Here is a 21,303-nt window from a genome sequence, read left to right as displayed (position 1 = left end):
AATAGACATTTAATCAATTCTGCAACATAGCCTGTTGTAAAGCAATGGACAGCCTTTTGCTCCCGTTAGAGAATATCATTCTAATTTGCTGAAGCTGAATCAAAAAGTGTGAAGCTGTCTTTAAAATAAACGATGTTATGAAATGTTAGCCTTATTTATATTATATATGGCGATAAGGAACGAACGCAAAATATAAAAAATAATATTTAAAACTGGACTGGTTTTACAGAAACGCTCCTCGTGATGTTCAACTGCCTCTGATTCATCTGAATAATAAGTATTGTGCCAACAACATGAACGAATGTGTTATGAAGACTAGTGTTTATTTAATCATGCGTTTTTTTTAATCTATACCCGTTTTTTCTTCTTCTGACATTTGATATTTTGCGTGTCAAAGGCTTCATTGTTTGGCAGACCTAATACATACATATATAAATAGGCGGAGGTTCAAGTTTTCCATAAACGGATTACCTCATGTTTTAAGTCAGCTGTGTCTTTGCTTTTATATTCACTTCTGCTAGCGGACATTATGCACGAAGCAGTTTAACGCATACAGTTTGTTTTGTCAAGTGTTTTTACTATTTATATTAAAGCGATTGCGACGTTATATAATAAGGAACTAGTAGCCTAAATATTTCCTTTGTGGCACGTATATGTTTTTCGTTTTTTGATTGATCATTATGAAGATCCAACTAACGAAACATTTTTTTTTGCTTTCATCTTCCAGGTGTATTCAAATGTATTTATATTAGAAATGTTGGCTGGATGTTTTCTATAATATCAGAGGACATTATATATCTGTGGAGGAAACTGCTGCACAAGGGTAATACTTATACAAATAGGGCTTCAAAATTGACCAAATGAAAGCGACACAAATAAACCATGAGCATTAGTGTAAAATAAACACATTTTAAAATAAGCAACAACTATGGTACTTATAAACATCAGATAATAAAAACATCAGAGGTAAACTTTGAGTTAAGCAGAACAAGTGCTTTAATTGGTTTGAGTGAAGCTTATGGGATGGAGTGTATTATCATCATCATCATCGTTAAATGTGAAGAACAATAAACGTACATCATCATTTTGGCCTCTCTGCCACTGAAAGGGAGCTCTCACCAACCATTGTCAGACAGCAATAACACACACTCACACATACACACGTGCATACACTAATGCGTAAGTCTTTTAGATGTAGTCTAAAAGAACTTGGGACTTTTGTGAGACCGAAGCTCGACTGCAGGATGTTTCCTGGCCATGTGTTGACATGCAAATTCAATGGATTCAATCCATTTCAAAACTGTTGTCCAGAAAGACTTTTTTTTTTTTTTTTAATCCTAGAAAGCCACAGGAAATGTTCCATCTCTGCAGATCTGGCCTGGCCTTCGCTCATTTGCATTTGTAATTCCCTTAACACTTGAACACCACATGAACACAGGGTTGTTTCTCAAAACTTTGGACATGTTCACATATCAGCGAATGCACCATCTCCCAGTGCATGTTAAAAAAAATCAGTTTAGACAAACAGACACATTACACTGTACACAATGTTCTTCAAGCTCATGGTGGGTAGTTCTGACTGCTGAAAGATGCTTTTGGCAAGTTACCGTGGCAGCAGGTTTGGTGAAGGAGCTCATTCGTGAGTCACAAAAGCCTTACATGTCAAAGTACAGCAGAAGAGCGAGTGTGTTATTATCGTCTTTAAATTTGCATCTGTTAAAGTCTGGCATCACCAGAGTTAATATTCCCAAAACAGAAACAGAAAAAAACTCACTCTCCCAGCATGCACTGCTCTGTTTTCTACTCAGCTATGCCTCAAACAGAGCAAAGCAGACGAGGAGAAGATGAGTCTTCCCTCATTTCCTGTTTTCTTTATGACACAACCTATGTACAGTATGAGCTACGTGACAATAGAAACAAAACAGCCCATTAATAGAGAAAGAACACTGAAATATCCATTAACCACTGACTCAGGGTGACCTATCAGCGGATGACCTCCCTGATAACAAGCAGGTGGTAGACACAAAATCTCAGGAGAACATAAACCGGGTTCAGAAATGGGTTTTACATCGACGAAGGGAAGTGAAATTGTGGACAAACTTGTAAAACAAAAATCACATTCCTGATATCTGTGGTTACGAAGGTAAACGCGATGAACATGCTGACAGACTCCTGAGCAGCCGCCAGTTAGAGAACGACAAAAACACCATCACAATGCACTTCCACACACACACACACACACACTCTTTATAAAGGCAGGACCAGCGTGAACGAACGAGGGGTTAATATCAGCAGACGCCTCAGAGTAGAGACGCCTGCACACACTGAATTATCACAATGACAGATTTGAATTTACAGAATCCAAACCAATCCACCATATTAAAATTCAAGACAGATATTCACTTTTATGACGGTTAAAAAACACAATCATAAGATGGTTTTGTTAAACTGAATAATATGAACAATACAGGAGGTGCTGGAGTGGAAGAACGAGGAGGTTGAAATTAAAGTTGGAAATAATGCAGGTCAAAGTAAACACCCTATTATTAAAATAACCTTTTACCTTTGTTTTAAAAAAAAGATTACAAAATATAAAATTAAATAATTTTGGAGTATAAAGGCACACATCTTGCACAGTGTATACAATGAAACACAGGTATTTAAAGCATGGTAGGGACTATTTTACGCTCACAAATCTGGTTAAAGTGTAGGGACACGAAGAGAACAACACAGATAGAGGGGAAGGAAACTTAGTCCTGTGACATGCAATTTTTTTAGGTTTTTTCTTACATCTATAGTGAGTATAAATTCAAGCAGTATCATTCTTCATTTACCACAGCACCATCATTCATTCCCAAGGGTGGCTCCTTATTTTTATTTTTATTTTTTAAATACAACTATATTTCATGACTAAAATCCAATGTAAAAATATAAATGTGAATATATTCTATGATAAACAAACATATTGTGATGGAAGCTTTTTGCATGGGTTACAATAGTCAAGAAGGACGACTTTTAGTTGGTTATCCAGAAAGTGATACACAACGTCACACGCACAACAACTTTTCTCACTTACACACAAGTATATTGCATTTCCCTTGTTAAGACCGTATCAACTAATTGGGATCGTATTCGTAACATTTGGTTCCTTTCCTCTTGTGCAAAATATACAAAAAAACCTCAAACAGAAACAAAAAAATTATTACCACATCAATTCATAAAACTGCCAAATTCAAACACAGTTAAACCACCTTTAAAATGTCAACAACAACAACACGAACAACGATGAATACCAGCCGAGGTGAGAGGAGAGAACGATGCTGTCGCTGTTCATTCTTCTCTTCCCCACCTCCCCCCTAATTTCACTGTCTCTCCCTTTACAACTTTTGAACACTGACACACACACACTGAGTGGTGTGCTGGTACGATGCTGGAGGTAAACCGTCTCCTGCCTGCCCTGAACACAGACACACTGTAGCTGATCCCAGATCCCTCAACCCCACAGAGTGCTTCCAAAAGGATCGGAAACGTCATTTTACAAAAACCCCCGTGAACAGAACTCATCCACTTTCCCGTCTAATATTGCAGTAAAGTCTTCCCATCCAACCCCTACAGTAAGAAACACCAGCAGGTGAGTACATGCGGAGGAGGAGGGATCTGGGATCAGGATTTCTAACACGTTTGTCCTCTTTGTTGCAGCGCATGTAACAGAACAAGAGCTCCTAACCTCTAATAACAAATAAAAGTGCAACATTTTTTTGATTTACTCATAAGGTGCTGATGGCAACAGAAAGTAAAGGGCTGTTGATGTTTCAATCTGACACCCCGTATGTAGATATAACAAGGAGTGACTTAAATCTCTTCAGCCACACAAGACTTCTGGGTCATCCCCTGCCACAGAAAACAATGCCCGGCATATTCAGGGGGAATGCAAGTAAACAACACTTTGTATGCTCCAATCTCCTCATTTTACGGTACGTATCCTTCCCTTAAATGATTCTTCATCACTGTGCATCACAACAAAGCGTAAGGGACAACCACTGAGGTGCAACAAGTGAACTAATCAGCTAATGAGATGTGTTTGTTGTGAGTGTGTGGCAAGAAGATAACCCAGAAGATCAACTCCTTAACTTTACACGGAGGGGTGGCGTCTAAAGGGCGAGGGATGCAGGATCAACGCAAATGGGAAGATTTGTTTGGCTGAGTATAGCGTTTGGGTGGGGGTGTGTGGCTGTTGGCCTTTTGGAAGACTGCTTCCCACTTCCTGAAATGAAGCAATTGCATCAGGCGAGGCTCAACATGTATGTCCTCGTTACATCCCGCTCAAGCCTTGTGCCGTAATCTGACCTCTGCACTGTACACATCATACCCTCCTACTTATCATACTGAGAAGACAAAAACAAACATAAAAACAAAAGCAGGGAGCTGGATGTTGTAATAGAGGCAATAAAAAAATAAGCCAAATTCCCACATAAACAACCGTACAGACAAAAACAAATAATATAAAAAAAACGTAATGACTTGGACGCTTGCTTTAAACACCCTTATCAGAGTAACACAAAAGTCAACAGAGGAGAGGTTAAATGTAAACGAATGATGGTTTTCTTTTTATAGCTGCAGAGCGTGGCACGCCACTGAAAGAGAGAGAGAAGCAGGGAGGGACGAGGAGAGGGAGAGCGATACAAAGCCATCACAGCACCTTATTAATTCAGCCTCTTGATGCTTTTTCTCTCCGTCACCTCTCTTCCCCGCCCTACTCCCCCCTTGCCCTCCCTTTCCCATGTGCCTCCGTGCCCCCTGTCACTCCTGGAGGCTATGACAGGATATTGGTGATGAAATCGTGAAACCTCTTGGAGTACTGCTCTGGGTTCACTGTGGAGATCTCCGCTCCGGCCTGTAGGGGGACACAGAGACAACCGTTAGTCTCCTCATGCAGTATAATTATCTTGTAACTCTGGTCAGTGTTATAAATAATATACAAATATCTCCTCTTGTAAGCAGCTACATACCCCGTGTTTGACAGTCTTTGCGGCGTGAGCTGCTTTCTTCTTAGCATCGTAATGCTGAAGGATATCTATGATCGCCATGAAGTAAACCTCCTTCCTGGGAGCAGCTGTGGTTTAAAACAAAAGGCACCCTGGATGAGAATCTATTTTATTTTTGCAGAATGTCATCAGGTGCTGTTAAAAAGGGTAAAATCCTTCTGACAGCAGCAGGTTAAAACACAAGTGTGAACAACAACACCCAGCAGGGGGAGCTCTCAGTACTCTATATATGATTAAGCTGTTGAATAAGTCCTTTACATTGCACAGGTTGGATTTAACATCGCATAAATCCATGAAACACATGCAGCTACTCACTGTCATTGCTTTTGATGGCGTAGACGTCGATGGTGGGATCAAACTCTCCGGGGGACAGAGGCTTGTTGCTGTCCAGGGTGTTGCTGGGGCTGTCGGGGGGCGTTCCAACACCCCCTCCGTCACTCTCGCCCTCCTCGTCGGCCTCGTTGTCTTCGCTCTCCACGTCCTCTTGCTCAGCTCGTTCCACATCGTGGATCCCAACCAGCAGACTGTAGTCCATGAGCTTCAGCTGGGCCAGGAACTGAGGACGAGGGGAGATGGCAGAGGGAATTAAAGCAGGGGGAAAAGAGAGCAAATAGTTTAAAAAGGACGGGGTTGTGGAAATAGAAAATGTATTAATATAAACTGAGAGGGGTGAAACAGAGGGAGCGTTGGCTCTTTTCCGTTGTGATGTGGATGAACACATACCTCCACATCTTTCCTGAGTTTCTCCAGGAACATCTTCTTGTTCTCCGCATCAATGTGGATCTTCTGTCCGTTATTGATGAAGTCGTTGTCCTTGTAGGTGGGCAGCTCCTTGGCCTGCCCATTAGTATTGGAGATTAGCAGCCAGATAAACAACAGTCAAAAACACGACAACAGACGGCTTGAACCTGAGAGACCTGGGTGAAAAATGCAACAGAAATCTGACGCTCAAATCTTTAATAAAAATAGAAAGTGGCCCTAAATATTAAGCTAATTTAAATCAGACACATTTAAGTCCTTAGATATTAATAAAAGGTCAAAAGTTGACAAGAAATATTGACTTAAAGGAATAACACCGGCCTCAGTGTTCTTCATACATTTCACCCAGATATCATTAATAATATACCTTATGTTACACAGGACTAAACATAGTTCACCTATATGAATAAAGGGGTATTTCTAAATGCCTGATGACAAAGGTGAAGTCTAATCTTAGTGTTCACAATGGATCTGCCTGACATCCTGCATGTTGAAATACCCCGTTGGTAGAAATAAGACTTTGAGCCTGTGTTTTTCCAGATAAGCCTCTCTTGCCAAAGACAACACATATAACTTGTAAAATGAGTTGTCTGACAAAGTACAGGCCGTCTGTGATCAACTGTACATGCAGCATGCTCACAGCAGGGTACAGATCCACCTCATGCACTTATTTGCATATATATTCTCATTGTTTTCATTGAAAGGTAAACAAAAGGGCACATATCATTTTTTGGCACATTGCACAGAAGTCTCGAAAGCGTTATTGATGCATGTGGTGGATCCACACTCTTTGTGTCATGCAAAAAAAAAGGACGTCCAACTCAAAGCCATGAAACGTCCTTGTTGGCACTGGGCTGCTCTCCCAAAAGCATCCCGGAAACTAAACTGTGGATTGCATCTAGTATAAACTACTTCTATAACTCTGTACATTCCCTCTATTCAGCAGAACGAAGGAGTTTCCTATTTAGGAGTCGCTCTACTGGGATGAATGTCTCTCTGACAAGTACGGGGAGGAGGTGTTATGTGAGGAGGGACGGGGCCTAGTTCTGATTGGCTGAGGAGAAGGAGAGCAGGACATGAGGAGCAGCAGCAGATCAGCAGCAGATCAGCTGCTACAGTGTCTCTACAGCAGCAGGAGAAGAGCAGCAGCACTACAATGAGCTTAGACAACACACACAGACACACACATACATTTACACCTTCACACAGATGGTAATACATCTCACAAATAGGACATTTGAGCACATATTTGAACAGACATGGACCTCCAATTGGCAAGAAATATGGGATGGACAACTTGCTCGACTGAATATAGATGCAACATGAAAAGTAAATGAAGACGCAACATAAGGCTGAGAAGAGAGGGAACATCACGGTTAAAGTTCTTTGCAGATATGTCACCTAACCCGACAAATCATCTCTTGCATTCATCCATCTCTGCGCTTTAAATCTCAACTTTATTTACAGAGTCAGACCGGTTCATTAAGTCTTTATCGCAGTCATGCAGAGGTTTCTATGAGAGTAATCAAATGTGTCTGACTCTTGAGTTGTGCACTACGCTGAGGTAGTAAGTAGAAAAACAGAACGATATATTAGAGTCAGGAAGAGAGGGTGGGTAGTTGATGCGGGTAGTAAAGCTGTGTGACAGGTGAATTCTCTCAGACCTTGAAAAAACTATAGTAAAATGTATTTCCTGCTTCCTGCCAGCTGGCCATGTTGATTTCACGCCGTCTCCGAAGAACAAAGTGATGGCGTTATGCAGGATTTCTGCAACACCGAAACGTAGACACAGCGTAGACTCTACGCTGCAAATAGTTTGCATCGAGATTGTTTCAAATATTCGCTTTGATAACCAAACTATTTGTGTCCCTTTATTAAAAGCAACATACATAAAACCCATTTAGAAACTGGAATTTTTTGATAGAATAGGCAATGTTCCCCGAAAACTAGAGACGGAGGTAATTGCCATTTCAAGGATTACTGCCATACCGATTCTAAATATGCTCATTATCTCGGGAGGCTTTTATATATTTAAAATAAGAAAACTGGCCAGAGTCATATTAGCTGTGGTCAAATTACCAGCTAATATAATACCGTACAAACATGAAACAAACCTGGGGAAACACCAACTAATTTACTGCTCAATACACTTTCATTATAAAAAGTGTTTCAGCTGCAATGGGATGCACCGTCTTGTTCCTTTATCACAGGCTTGACAACCTATTGTTTACCATTTCAGTGATTTGAGGACTCTTTCATACACTGCTGTGATCAATGCTGTCTGCTTATCCATTTGTACTACAGAACATAGAAGACTTGTGTAACTTACCTAGTTTCAGTTTTAAACTTGGAATTAGAAATGGCAACAAAGCAAGGAAGCTCCCCCTCTGAAATAATGTGACTTTCCAGGAATGTAAGTATGTACTTTCTCTTTCCAACTCTGGTTCCTGAATGATTTCAGCAGTGTCCTTCCCATTCACGCTGCCACCTCACTGCTTCACTTCTTGCCCTCCAGTGTTTCACAAACATGTCGGTGCCGTTGAGTGAATGGTGGAAACAAAAACAAACTTAAACCGAACTTGCTGAGCAAAAGGTGACTGTCGATGGATGGAGAGTGTGCAAAATATGGACTTTAAATAACAGCTTGAAGAGGACGAGGAAACGAAAATGCTCGGCCGTACAGTAAATAATAATAAAAAAAGATTGTTTTAATAGATCATGCCTGGTATATATATGAGCCCTGGTTCCTTACATCTCTTACGTGTTTCATGGCGCAGTAAAAGCGCGTGGCAATCCGAAGGGTTTGCAGCCTTTGCTGAACGTTACCAGATTTGGGCCGCGGGGGCACATCCTCTGGTTGGGGCGGCTGCTAGAGAAGGGGGAGCGAGGGAGGGTCGGTAGGGGTGGAGGAGAGGAGAGAAGAAAGGAGAGAGGAAGGGAGGAAGGAAGTTGGAAGTAAAGGCAAAGTGTTTAAAATGTTACAGCACACAATTGTTTTTTCAAATTGGTAGAGGGTTGGAAAGGGCTTGAACGCGAAGGATCCGTTTACATTTTCTTCAATGTTTTAGCAACTGTGTCTAAGAGTGTTGTCTCATGACAATGCAAATAAGTGCATTTTAAAAGAATTATACTCAATAGGACTTTATTTATATTTAATGTAGCACGACTTTAGTCTGCCTACACTGGTATTCAAACTGTTCCCTGGTAGAGAAGGAAGCAGACTGCAGCGCTACTCTAAAGGAGTTAGGAGCTGGAACTACCAAGAGCAAGAAAACAAAGTCATTTACAACTATGTCTATCTATTCAGGTTTGGTACTATTTCTACAGGCTTTCAACTAAGTGGATAAGGAGCTACTAATAAAATAGCAAAACAGTTCACACTCAGTCATACAGACACATTAAAGCCATGTGCCCCCACAGGCAGAGACGAGTGGTTTTCCACAAACCAAAGACCACCAGCTTACAAACATAACCTCTATTTCCAGGTCACATGACAAATACCGCATGATTCACCTGCAGCTGTGTTTGCTACGTTGTGGGTTAGTGGCCTAAATGACTCCAACAGGTCTTTTGCAATGAAAGTAAACTAAACTCACTTTTACGATATGATTTGCCTAAGTGAAACCTAATTGATCTAGATTGGGCTATAAAAAACGAACATGTACGTGTACACCCACTGATCATCTGCCTGGTTAAATGTTGTACATTAAAATGTGTCAGAAAGCCAAACGCTGCGGTTTGAAAGCCAAACCCAGAAAGACAGCAGCCTCTAAGAAGAACCGCAAATGTATTTGTAAAAATACATGTCACATGTGGGTAAAACTGAACATGTTCACAATGTGCAACAGAATGGAGTTGGTGTTCATACACATCGAAATGTGTAAGAAATAAAGTAAACTTAAAAAGATGCAAAAAAACATTTTAAACCATGCAGACGCATGCATGAAAGGGAGACGGGCATGCAGTCAAGAGAGAACCCTGCCATGCTTGTTGGTTGTGTGGGTGTAAAGCAATTATTTTTTACTCACACACACACACTGTACCTTCTGAAAAAAACATGTTATCTCTCATTTGGCATGATGCACCCTCTTCTTGATTATACAAGCTGACTGAAGTGAGTGTGTGAGTGTTTTACTAATATAAAGTAGTGTTAGCGTTCACATACTGGAATTTAAGTACAAAAATGTTTTTTCAGGAAAGGGAAGACAACATTTTCATAGCCACTGAGCACTTGTAGTAGTTAACTGCAGGTTAATTCAAGCATGTCTGTAAGTGTGTGTAATATATACAAAGGTTTCATGTGGTGGAACCTGCACGTCTCATCAGATGCTCCTCTTTGATGGTTGAGCCTTGTGTGTCTGAGGCCTGTTGTTAGTTGGGTGTGAACGTGTGAGCACATTCAAAGGTATGTGTGTGATCACGTACTGTGTTTTGTATTTTCCATTCTGCATGTTTTTTGACATGTAAAACAATACAATGCTAACTGCATTAGGTGCATTTCACTAAAAAAAGGTAGAACAACTACAGAATTCCCACAGCAATACATTCATTTGTGAGTTAAGAGTCAGTTGTAGTTTTCATTCAAAAATGAGTTCTGTTGACACAGCGAAGCCGCAGACAAATGAGGTCACAGGAGCTCTACGTGTGCTTTAAACCCTCAGCTGCTTTTTTCCATTCTTCTGTTTAGACCCCATTTTTTTCTTCTTCCATTTACAGTAGGTTATTTTTAGTTCGGGGATTCCCTGAAGTTCTTTATGCCTCACTGCATGGTGCCCCACGATTAAGCCCCTGTAAAGCCCGGCAGTGGAAAGTTCAAACCCCTGTGGGTCATTATTGTAACTGTTCTCATGTAAAAACCTTTTTCCATGGTCATACATAACTTGGAAGAGCAACGTGTGGAGAACAATCCGGACAAGCATCCCTTTTAAATACTGACAGGTCAAACCAACAGTGGTCCAAAGTCAAAGTGTTCCAGGACGCCGTCGGCCACTTCTATCAGTTAAAGACTTTTAGAGATAACAAAATATATTGCCTATATCTGCTAATACAAGTTTAACAGGAAGCACACTCAACCATCAGGTGCTGCACGATTTCAGCCAAGAGCAAGAACTGAAAATAGCCAGTCTCACACAAACAGCAACATTTCCATCACTGTCAGTCACAGAAAAGCTTATATATACTGCCCACTCACACACAATCAGATACACAGCTACATAGAAAACACACAATACACAGGACTACCCAACATCACGAGACATCTGATAGAATAAACACAGACACACACGCCTCAATCTCTCTCACACAGACAGCAGGCAGGGGAACTGGTGGAAGAGCAGAAGCGAGGTTAGAGGGGATGAAGCAAATTAAAGAGACACAGAAAGCGTGCAGGGGCTAGAAGGGGAATGGGGTGATGAAGTAGGTGCTAACTGAAGGAGATGGATATGTGCTACTGTCAACCCCGCCCAAAGGGAAACAACGGGACTAAACACTCGTTAGTTGCGACATTTGGGTGATGACAGTAAGCCTGGAATAGTTTGAAGCTGTGTGGGTAATTCAAACCACTGGAAACACAGTTTGTTCTCTCTCTGGTTCTCTAAGTGTCCACATGGCTTTCAATGGACGGGGAATCAAATCAGGAAAAAGTATATTTGTGAGAAAATAAAACGTACCAGTGTTTCTGAACACTTTTTAACGGACCTTGTTCCTAATTTATCATCAGCTTAGTGCTATAAAAAGTGTCCATCTGTTCAATCCACACCGACTGACCTCTAATGTTATCAGAGCCTGCTGTTCTTTCAGCAATGCACCTTCAGAGGCTGCAAGGACAGCAGTCTGTTTGATGGACATAAACAGCTTTTGAGTAAGCTACACGATCTATTATTATTATTTATGTTAACTAGTTCACCTGTTTTATGTCCAGCACACATTTGGTGCCGATACGCTTATAGAAAATCAGTTTTGTGACACGCTAGCGGTGTGGATTGTCTTTTTTCATTTTATGTGTTTTTTTAAATATGTTGCTAACCCTTTTTTATGCTAGTTGGATGGACTTACTAACTTTCTTTTGACTTGTAGCACTCTGAGTTTATATAATTATTATTGTTGTTGTCTTTTTAAAGCATGAATTAAAGGTTAGGATGCCCTTCCTCTACTGAAGGTTAAAGCAGTGGGTGTGTAACAGTGGACCCCGGCTCTCGACAGGTGACTGTACCTTCTCCTTATCGCTGGCCTCTCGTGCCACAGTGGAACCCTAGAAACAAAAGAAAGGAAATTACTATTATTATAATTGTTTAAGTCTTTCTCTTACCACTGTACTTATACTCATTCCAGCAGATGCTCATTACCCGTGGGCATGTCTGAACACCGAAGCTGACCTTATTAGGCAATGGCTTAAAGTGGATTAAAACAGCTTCAGTGGTTATCTGATGCTCTCAGCCCTGTTTTACAACACGTATTACCCACTGGATAATGCCTGTAGTTTAAAGCATACAACCTTGTACGACAGTTACAATTTATCTTTTGCGTTTGAGTAAAAACAGGCATATCTTTTGGGACACAAAAACTACCAAATAAACATCTTAATTCTTGCACCAAAGCTCAGATGATCAGTCACAACAAGTATTTGAAAAATGAGTCGCAAAGAGACTGGTGTAGTGCAATTATAGATAACATTTACATCATTTCTTGTGATATTAATGCCCTATGTGATCACTTTTCATTCCCTTTCTTCCTTTTTTTCCTGTATGGGTTTTCCCCTCCTACCTTGAGATCATATTTCTTGTAGACGGAGAGTCTGTGAGAGAAGACATTGCGTGTAACAATCATGTAGGTCTCGTCTCCATCCACGGTGAGCCGGTATATCCCCAGAAACTGAGGCAGCAGCGTGTTGCCATGGCACTCCACGATGAACTACGAAAAGACAGAAGGAATATCTGTCAAAGCTCTGACATACTGCGACAACAAATCACATAAATCTGTTCCCTGACACTTATTGATGTTGAAACGCTGGGTAAAAGGTTCCTGACTTATGCCTGGAGGCCCGTGTGTCAGCTTGTGATGCAAAAATAGTACAGATGCACATTACAATTCTGCACACGTGTTTATAATGTCCTATTTCCTTGCAGTTCCTTCGAAGAACGAGTGCAAAAGATAGGGTCTGTGGTTGAATGGTCTTTTTATTCACGTGAGGATTCCACACGGAGGGAAATGACCCAGAAGTATTTAAGTGACAGCCATGACAAGAGATGGTCCAATTCTCTAAAAGCAAAGGAAAGGTGCTTCAATGCTCCCTTTCTTATCAGCATAGGCTACAATGGATCACCCTTTATGAAAGGAAAGGAGATAATGCCGTCCCATAATTCCTTGCAGCAGCAACAGTGATGACCGAGCCACATCAATAATCCATCGTTGCATAATTATGTTGCCTAATGTTATTGCAGTGGGATTCTCCTAGCATTGCGGTTGTCGATTCCTAAGTCCTTACAAATGTCCCCTACACATCTTTCCTTGACCTCATGGTGTTAAGATTAAGGCAGCGGGGTTAAGATAAGACAGGATTAGACGCTTGTTTCAGAAGAGTTTGAGGAGAGTACATTTTAGTTTCTGAGCTGTTTCGAATCCATCAAAGACAAACGGTGTTATGAGGACTTTCTCATTGAAGAATCAAGGCTTGCATTTGTATAAGATGTAATAAGATAAGCTGTCATTTACCTGATGATATTTCTTCAGGATGTTATGCATCTCTGCCACATCCTCACTGCTGATGGTCTTGACCACGTAGCGTTTGTCATAAGAGGTATGGAAACGCGCCCCACTGCGACCCTGGGCGTCACTGTTCAAGGGAGCGCTGCGTGTCAGGGAGTTCTGAAAACAAACAGGGAAAACACAGACAAATTATAAATAACGCTCATCAGGATGCACACACTACGATATGATCAGCTGTCACCTTTTGCATTATCTGCCCTGCCTTTATAGAAACAAGTGTTTATTACTTGTTATTTTAACTTGTTTTCTCTCTAGCCTCTGGATATCCGACCACCTCCCACTCTCCAGTCTAAACATGTGGGGATCTGACCCCTGTGCCTGCTCCCTGTCCAGACCTACACACACACACACACACAGCTGCTGCCCAGACTGTGGAGCTCTAAAGTAACATGATACAACACCCCTGGCTCAATGCCTCATTGTCCAAGAATGTCTCATGTCCTCTGCCCTCAGTTCCCTTTCCCCTCTGCAACACAAGCAAAAGATGCTATGACTTGAACAGTGAGGATCAACCCTCAACAACGGTCTGGCAGCATTTCTCTCTTGTATTTAGACCTTAAATTGGTTGCAGTCTTGATTCTAGGGGTCCCTTAAGAGAGCTTTCTAACGGCAGAGTAACATTAAAGTGGTTTGTGTCACAGGATGAAAATGTTTAAGAGGCCCTTTGCCTGAGGCTGGCATAGATGAAAAAGCTCCAAAGAATGATCCTAATGTTTTGTTTTAGTTAGTCATTTTCTCCACCAGGCATTCATCATAATGCTTGAAAAGGTTAATCTGTTTGCACTTCAGTTACCCGTCCAAAACTTAAACGTAATACTGCTAGCATTGCTCATTAAAACTGACTGTTACTGTGCATGTCATCAAAAGAGCCTGCAGCTGGTGGTGACCAATGTCTGTAATGAGTAATATCACCAATTAGAAATGGTACCAACAGGCTTTTAGAGCCAGGGCAAAACATACAAACCAATAAACACAATGTGGCTCATGTAGGAAAATAAGTTTAATGTTGGGAATGTCACAGCATTCCTCCTTACTGGCCAGTGTCTTAACACCCCCACTGCCCACACTCTAATGTAAACATGTGAGACGGACAGCTGCACTGAGCCGGGACACAACGACCTCCAAATACTGCCAACTCATACCCTGCACTGGGGATGGGGATTTACTGGGGAGGAGTGGGACATATAGGAAATCAAGGCTGAAACAAAAGAGGGGGAGGACAAAATGCAACACTGTTCTTGGCAATACTGTGATCACATTTGTTTTGAAACAGTTGCATGTTTTCCAGTGAGCTTCGAGCACCTGGGGGTTTCATTACTGAATAAACAAGGTTCGGATACATTTCTGGATAAGTAGCTGGAACATTAACCTGGCAATCTACACTAACCTAGTACTACAGGAATGACATAATAATCTATATATTTGACCCATAAAAAGATAGAAACATTGCTAGGATTTTACCAAGAAGTCCTGATCCTCGATGCCAAACCTCTCTCTGAGGTTTCGAAACACCAGAGGGCAGTACTCCTTGAACTTGAAATGGCTAGGCATGTTCTCCCTGTGTGAAGATAAAAGCAAAACATCAGAGTGACAGAACTGAGTATATGAGATGGTCAAGGCCGGTCTGAAATAACATTCAATTATTTACAAATGTAGTATTTCATTTTGTCTGGAAATACATTCATAAATATCATACTAAAAAATGAACTTACTTGTTAAAGAGGTGGTTGTCCACTTTGATTTTAGAGTACGCCTTGAAGTCGTCTGGCATGAGCATGATGGGAATCTGAACATGGCTTAACTCATTTATCTGTCAGGAAAAACACAGGAAAGGGGAAGAAAGAGGATCAGTGATACAGCAGTATGAAATGTCGGTAAAATGACAGGTAACATTAGAAATGCTAGACGTGAAGCCTTGGGATAGTACGCAGAAAAAGTGTGTCTCACTGTGGAAATATAGGCAGAACCAAGACAAACATAATCAATCATTACCACAGATACACATGATGTTGTTGACTGACAGGCATCTCTGTAAATGGAGTGGCAAAGCCTTAAGTAGAAAATATATTTACTTGATGTGGACAACAAAACATCTGATGCATGATACTGGAGCTTTGCGTCCATTAGTTTTCTCTGCTTCATTAAAGAAGAAGAAAAGACAGTGATAGAAGCACTCTGCCATGGTATTAGAGCTGAAGTTAATTACAAATATTCAGATTTGATTATTAGCGAATCTTAAAGTGATGTCGCTCCTGCATAAAAGGTCATCTTAACATCCTGCAGTCTGTGACGCACTGCTATTTTCCTATCATCTAGTTTGAGTGTGTTCACAGTTCAAAGGCAGATATTCATCACATTTTTTCAATGCGTGATGACGTTTGTGCATTTCTCTTCTTGCTGAAATGCATTTTTTAATATCAGTGGGTAAGTCTGTCTTACCCTCTCTTCAGATACATTGGGTCACAAAATGTCTTGATGTGGTGAGTTGGACTGAGCTTGACCATATGACTTAGACATTCATAATTGAATGCACATTTACGGTGGTGATATCGATCTTAAAAAACGCACAATTACAAAGCACTTCCATAAACCTTGCACGATGAATAACTAAATTAACAAACAGCGGAGCGTTTGACACATACGGCACACTGCAGGGGTTTCCATTTGGAGCTGGTCATGCATCACCTTGCTGTAATATGTAGACCTGACATTTGTTATGACTCAGACACAGCGTGATACAAATATAAAGCGTGTGTGTGTGTGTGTGTGTGTGTGTGTGTGTGTGTGTGTTTGCATATTCTTTGTTGGGTGCAGGCAGGAGTGCTGGCAGGTTTCTTGAATCTATTAATAACCCGTCAGTCCACCAAGCACACTGCTAATGTAGGTGCACTAAATAAACTCAAACATTTGAGCTTTGATTGACTATAAATCACGAAATATGTGTGTGTGTTCCTTCACAGTGATGCCCCAAATGTACTTCAAGATGTATACATTGTTGCTCACAGCTAGGATTGTGCAGAAAGACAAGAGGTGGTATAACAATTCCAGAAGCTGCATTAGGAGGTATCAAATATTTGTTTCACACTTGCATATTGACTAATGCTGCAGGAGTATTATGGTGCAGAGACTTTGCATACCTAACTAAGAAGAGGGTTTTTTAAAACAGTATTCCTTAAACATTTCTGTGATATTAATCTCAGGATTTTGTGTTTGACCAATATCAATGCACTGCACTGTCAAGGCTTTTAATTATATGATTATAGCTAATCCCTACTGATTTATTATGATGAACAGGTTGACTGTGGACGAGTACCTACTTGATCCCTTGGCCTCCCAAATTAGTACATTTGTGTGGCCCAGTTGCTATATTTAGATCTAGACTTTTTACATTAAGGACTGCCAAATAGTCTGTCAGAAATGGACCTGTGACCAGGTAGATGCGGTTGACTGCTGTAGAGGTAGTAAGTACATACTTAATTGTGAAATAAGCAACATGATAACTCCCCAATTGTGGAGGGGATCAGTGTTTCCCACAGAATTTGATTCTATTTGTGGGGGCACCGCACCGCACCGCACCACCCCCCGGCAAGAAAAGCCAAAGGCCCCCTATTCGGGTGGCCCACGCATCCACCCCCCCCTCAAATAAGAAAATACATGCGAGTTCATGGCTACTGAGTGTAGACAATGTTCTTGTTGCTCTGTGTTGCGTTGTTAATGAGTGAGACACACCGGAGTTGAGGATCTGTGGGGTTTATTCTCCCAAAAATATATTTTACAATTTACAATTTAGGCATTTAGTCATTTAGCAGACGCATTATTCCAAAGCGACTTACAATGACCAATTACAGGGACATTCTCCCTGGAGTAACTGAGGGCTAAGTGCCTTACTCAAGGGCACACTAGTAGTGGTGTTCCAGGTGGGATTTGAACTCGCAACCTTCCGATCATCAGCCCACCTCACTATCCATTAGACCACCAAAAAAAATAAAAAAATAAAAAAAATAAAATAATTTTTTTCTTTTTTTTTATGAGATCCATTTGTGGCGGACGATATTTAATTGTGGCGGAAATAAATCAATGTATGGGAAACACTGGGGATATTGACCTTGTTAATAATAATAAAAATCAGCTACTGTAGATTTTGTCAGCAATTTGTAGCCAGTGTGTTAGTAAAAGTAAGAGTATACAATGTGTGTTAAAAAAAAGAAGACCTCTGACCTACTGGCTCGCTGGGTCAATTGTAAAACAAATCTGAAATGCTGAAGTCTGCAAAAGCTTGTCCAGTTATGTGCAAAGGTCAGCCTTTGCACACTATTCCCACTTTTCCTTCAACCAGCTCAGCAAACACACACAAACAGCATTTCAAGAACAAGGCTGGCTACTGTGCGTACGGCACTTTGGAGTTGTCTTACTTTCATGTGAAGGTTACAATTCAAACCGTCTACATTCCTACATGTTAAATATCCTCTAGGATTAGTGTTGATTAGTGTTAGGAAAGTGTGCATTGTTAATAGAAGATACATTAACAGCAGGAGATGCTTTTAAGAAAGGAAGCATGTAAAATAGGAGAAGTCATATCTGGGAATAAGAAGGAAGCGTATCTGAAAAGAGAGGAAAGCATGAAGCAAGAGATAATAAAATGAGGGTATTAAAGAGACGGCTCAAGCAGAGGATTCCACAGATGTCATATCCGAGTATATTTCAGTTCCCTGGTGCGACAGGCACAAACGTCACAGTGATGCTATAGCACAGATGCATCATGGGTACACAGTGGGGAGATGTCACCTAATCAACAAAGCTGTGTTTCACACAAGGAGGAGACAATGCCTGATCTTAGCAAGCACACTTACACAAATACACTAGCTGCGTAAACAAGCACGCTCATTGCACACAGAAACAAAATGAATAAAAAATACTTTAATCTGAAGTGAGCGCAGTGTGTATCTTTTTAAATATCCCCAAATGTCCCTGCCACGCCTGTTTTTGTAGAAAGGATGTCACAAGAACAGATGGTGCCAGGTCGATTCAAGTCTAAAAATGAGACGGTGCAGTTTGAAGGAAATGTTTTCACAGTGCTATAAAATAGATATTAAAAAGGGAATTATGACCGGTTTGACTTCCTAACTAAGAACAGTATGCAAACGGTAACAAAGCAGTTTATGTTGAAGTAAATTGGATTCATTTTTTGCAGTTATTTTTCGTGTGGTACCGAAATTAGGTATCAAGAATCTAGGAATTTCACTGGTACTGGTAACAACAACTGCACGTTTGGTATCGTTAAATCCCTATTTTGTACAGTACTATTTCAGCAACTAATGTTTCTTCCTGAAATTATTCACGGTTCCCTAAAAAACTGTAAACAAAGCAGTATGAGTTACAGTTTGGATCAGAAAGACTCTAATAAGCTATTTTTACAAATAATGCTTTTGACAATCACTGTTATGTGTCTTTTTTTGTTTGGATGGCAATGTTTTTTCTCATAATTGCATTGATACAACTAATCTACCCTAACTTATACACATGTAGTACTCACATTAACTGCTAGGAACTTATAGTCATAATTTATATCTTGAGCTAATCTGCCTATCTTCCTGCAGATATCAAACTTGCAGACAAATTTCACACCACCACTTCCTGTTTGTCTCCATGGTGATGAAGACTTGTTTTCCGGCCCGAGTGAAGCAAGTGTGCGTTGTTGCTCCATTGGACAGGAAGTTGGTGAAGAGAGTGTGCACAGTCAGCAGCACAGCCTTATCTCCCTGAACAATGACAGATAGATGAGTCGCTCTTAGCAGATGGCAGTGCTGACAGCGGTGAGATTATGACACCTTTTACTTGGAAATATATCTAAATCTAATATAATAGAATATAATAATCTAATATTACTATGCATTGGGTCATTTCTTTGGAACAGGATGCATGACAAAGACGGAAAATGAAAGTGTAATTAAAAAAAGAAAGAAGCAAGACTAATCAGATGTGAAACCAGGATGAAGTGACACGTTCGACAATTCACAGGAAATCTCTCATCTTTGATCTGATATCTCAGTTACTGACTTGCAAGCTGCACCGAGAATGTGTCAGCAGTGTGAAGTCATTTTTTGAAATGTGGCAATTTTGTCAAGTTCCTCCTTTGTCTTCTGATTCTTTTTGGTCATATTTCAATCAGAAACCTTTGATATTCTGAGACTGTTTGACCCAATCTTTATTCATATTAAATGTTGCTTAAAGGTCCCATGTCATGGCCATTTCTACTGATCATATTTCCATTGTTGAGGTCTACTAGAATAGATTTAAATTGTGCAATTTTCCAAACTCACATTGGTTTCTCATACAGCATCTCTGTATAGTATGTGTATTCACTCTCTGTCCTACACGCCTTGTTGGAGCTCCTGCCCCCCCCTCCCTGTGAGCCCAGTGTGCTCTGATTGGTCGGGACGTTGCGAGGCTCGTTGCTGCTCGCCATTTGTTGTTGATTTGGGTGTTCACACGTCACAGAACCCAGGAAGTAAACAATGGAAAATGAGAAATGTCCAACGAGGCGTTCTGGGGCAGCAGAGACAGGTCTTTTCTGTGTTAGAGTTTTACTCGCTACAGGGTGTACTTTGAGGGTTTGTGACTCTGCAGACCGTTTACATGCAGAACAACCTTCATAACACACAAGAGGACGGGTAATAACCGGAAAAGCATGACATGGGACCTTTCACATATATGTTAAAAAACACGATTTCAACCAAATGTTTGCATGATCTGCTGACATCTCTGAATGTAAAACTAGTGGCTGGTGTCACCTATCAAGGTTCAAGGTTCAAGGTTCAAGGTTCAAGGTTCAAGGTTAAAGGTTAAAGGTTCAAGGTTCTTTATTGTCAAACTAACATAGCTACAGAGTAATTATGTAATTATGTCGAACCAAAAAACAATAAAATACAACTACGTACTAACTGTTCCTTACATGTACGTTAATTTCTCACTGTACAAGCTGTTCTAAAAGTACTACACAGACCTAATGCAGCAACAAGCACAAGAAGACGGACTCTTACTACAATAAATACTAGTACTGGTCTCTTGAGATGTTTCCCTTTGTGAGCTTGTGGGTTTATTTTCAATTAAGCGAGTGTCAAAGCAAGAGGCGGGGAAGTAAACAAACGTAGAGTTAGTATTGCCAATTTTAAAAATACCCTCAGTTGTTTTGTGTAAAGACACAAAACGGCTAACGTGGGAGATTTATCACCTCAATACAGGAGCCAACTTTTCTCGTGTCCTAAGAGGCAAATCATAACAGTAAAGATAAAAAGAGGAGTTGGGGAACACTAGTATCAGGTAAGAGCCAGAGAGAGAGTGGGAGCAGCTTCTTTACGTAATATTTTCCATTGGAGTCCTCTTAAAGCATACTCAATGTTCTAGTGTCTAACTGTCAATTAAGCAGAGGAAATGGGACATGTGTTTCCTCCATGCCAATTGATATGCCATTACAGTTTAAGTGGCTGTTATCAAAGTGCAATCAAGACTGAGTGATCATGCAATTAACTGATATGAAGAGGCGTAAATATACAAGGAGGGAATACGGATGTGAAATCTGGTAATCAATGTAGCACAGTAATATTTACTGTGGTATAAAGCAACAGATTCCTAAATCACAATATTACACATTAAATGATTCCTCCAGTAACACACACACACACATTCAATGACTTATCATCATCCGTTTTGCACTGTTACGGAAAGGTTTGGATAC

General features: G+C 40.6%; 1 protein-coding gene across 1 annotated transcript in view; it reads right to left on the bottom strand.

The window, feature by feature from the left end:
- Positions 1-967: 967 nt before the first annotated feature.
- The window catches only part of pip4k2aa (phosphatidylinositol-5-phosphate 4-kinase, type II, alpha a), a 28,909-nt gene continuing 8,573 nt past the window's right edge, over positions 968-21,303 (bottom strand). The window contains exons 2-10 of the mRNA XM_034132396.1: positions 15,281-15,378; positions 15,030-15,126; positions 13,515-13,667; positions 12,567-12,713; positions 12,016-12,054; positions 5,769-5,882; positions 5,361-5,601; positions 5,010-5,113; positions 968-4,894 (exon numbers count right to left, since the gene is read on the bottom strand). Of these exons, the coding sequence (XP_033988287.1) occupies positions 4,814-4,894; positions 5,010-5,113; positions 5,361-5,601; positions 5,769-5,882; positions 12,016-12,054; positions 12,567-12,713; positions 13,515-13,667; positions 15,030-15,126; positions 15,281-15,378 (1,074 nt within the window). The 3' untranslated portion in view covers positions 968-4,813. The remainder of the gene's footprint in view (positions 4,895-5,009; positions 5,114-5,360; positions 5,602-5,768; positions 5,883-12,015; positions 12,055-12,566; positions 12,714-13,514; positions 13,668-15,029; positions 15,127-15,280; positions 15,379-21,303) is intronic.

The sequence above is a fragment of the Trematomus bernacchii genome, unplaced genomic scaffold, assembly GCF_902827165.1.
Source record: "Trematomus bernacchii unplaced genomic scaffold, fTreBer1.1, whole genome shotgun sequence".
NCBI lineage: Eukaryota > Metazoa > Chordata > Actinopteri > Perciformes > Nototheniidae > Trematomus > Trematomus bernacchii.
The sequence above is the reverse complement of the archived record's forward strand: the minus strand, read 5'-3'. Positions and strand labels throughout refer to the sequence as shown.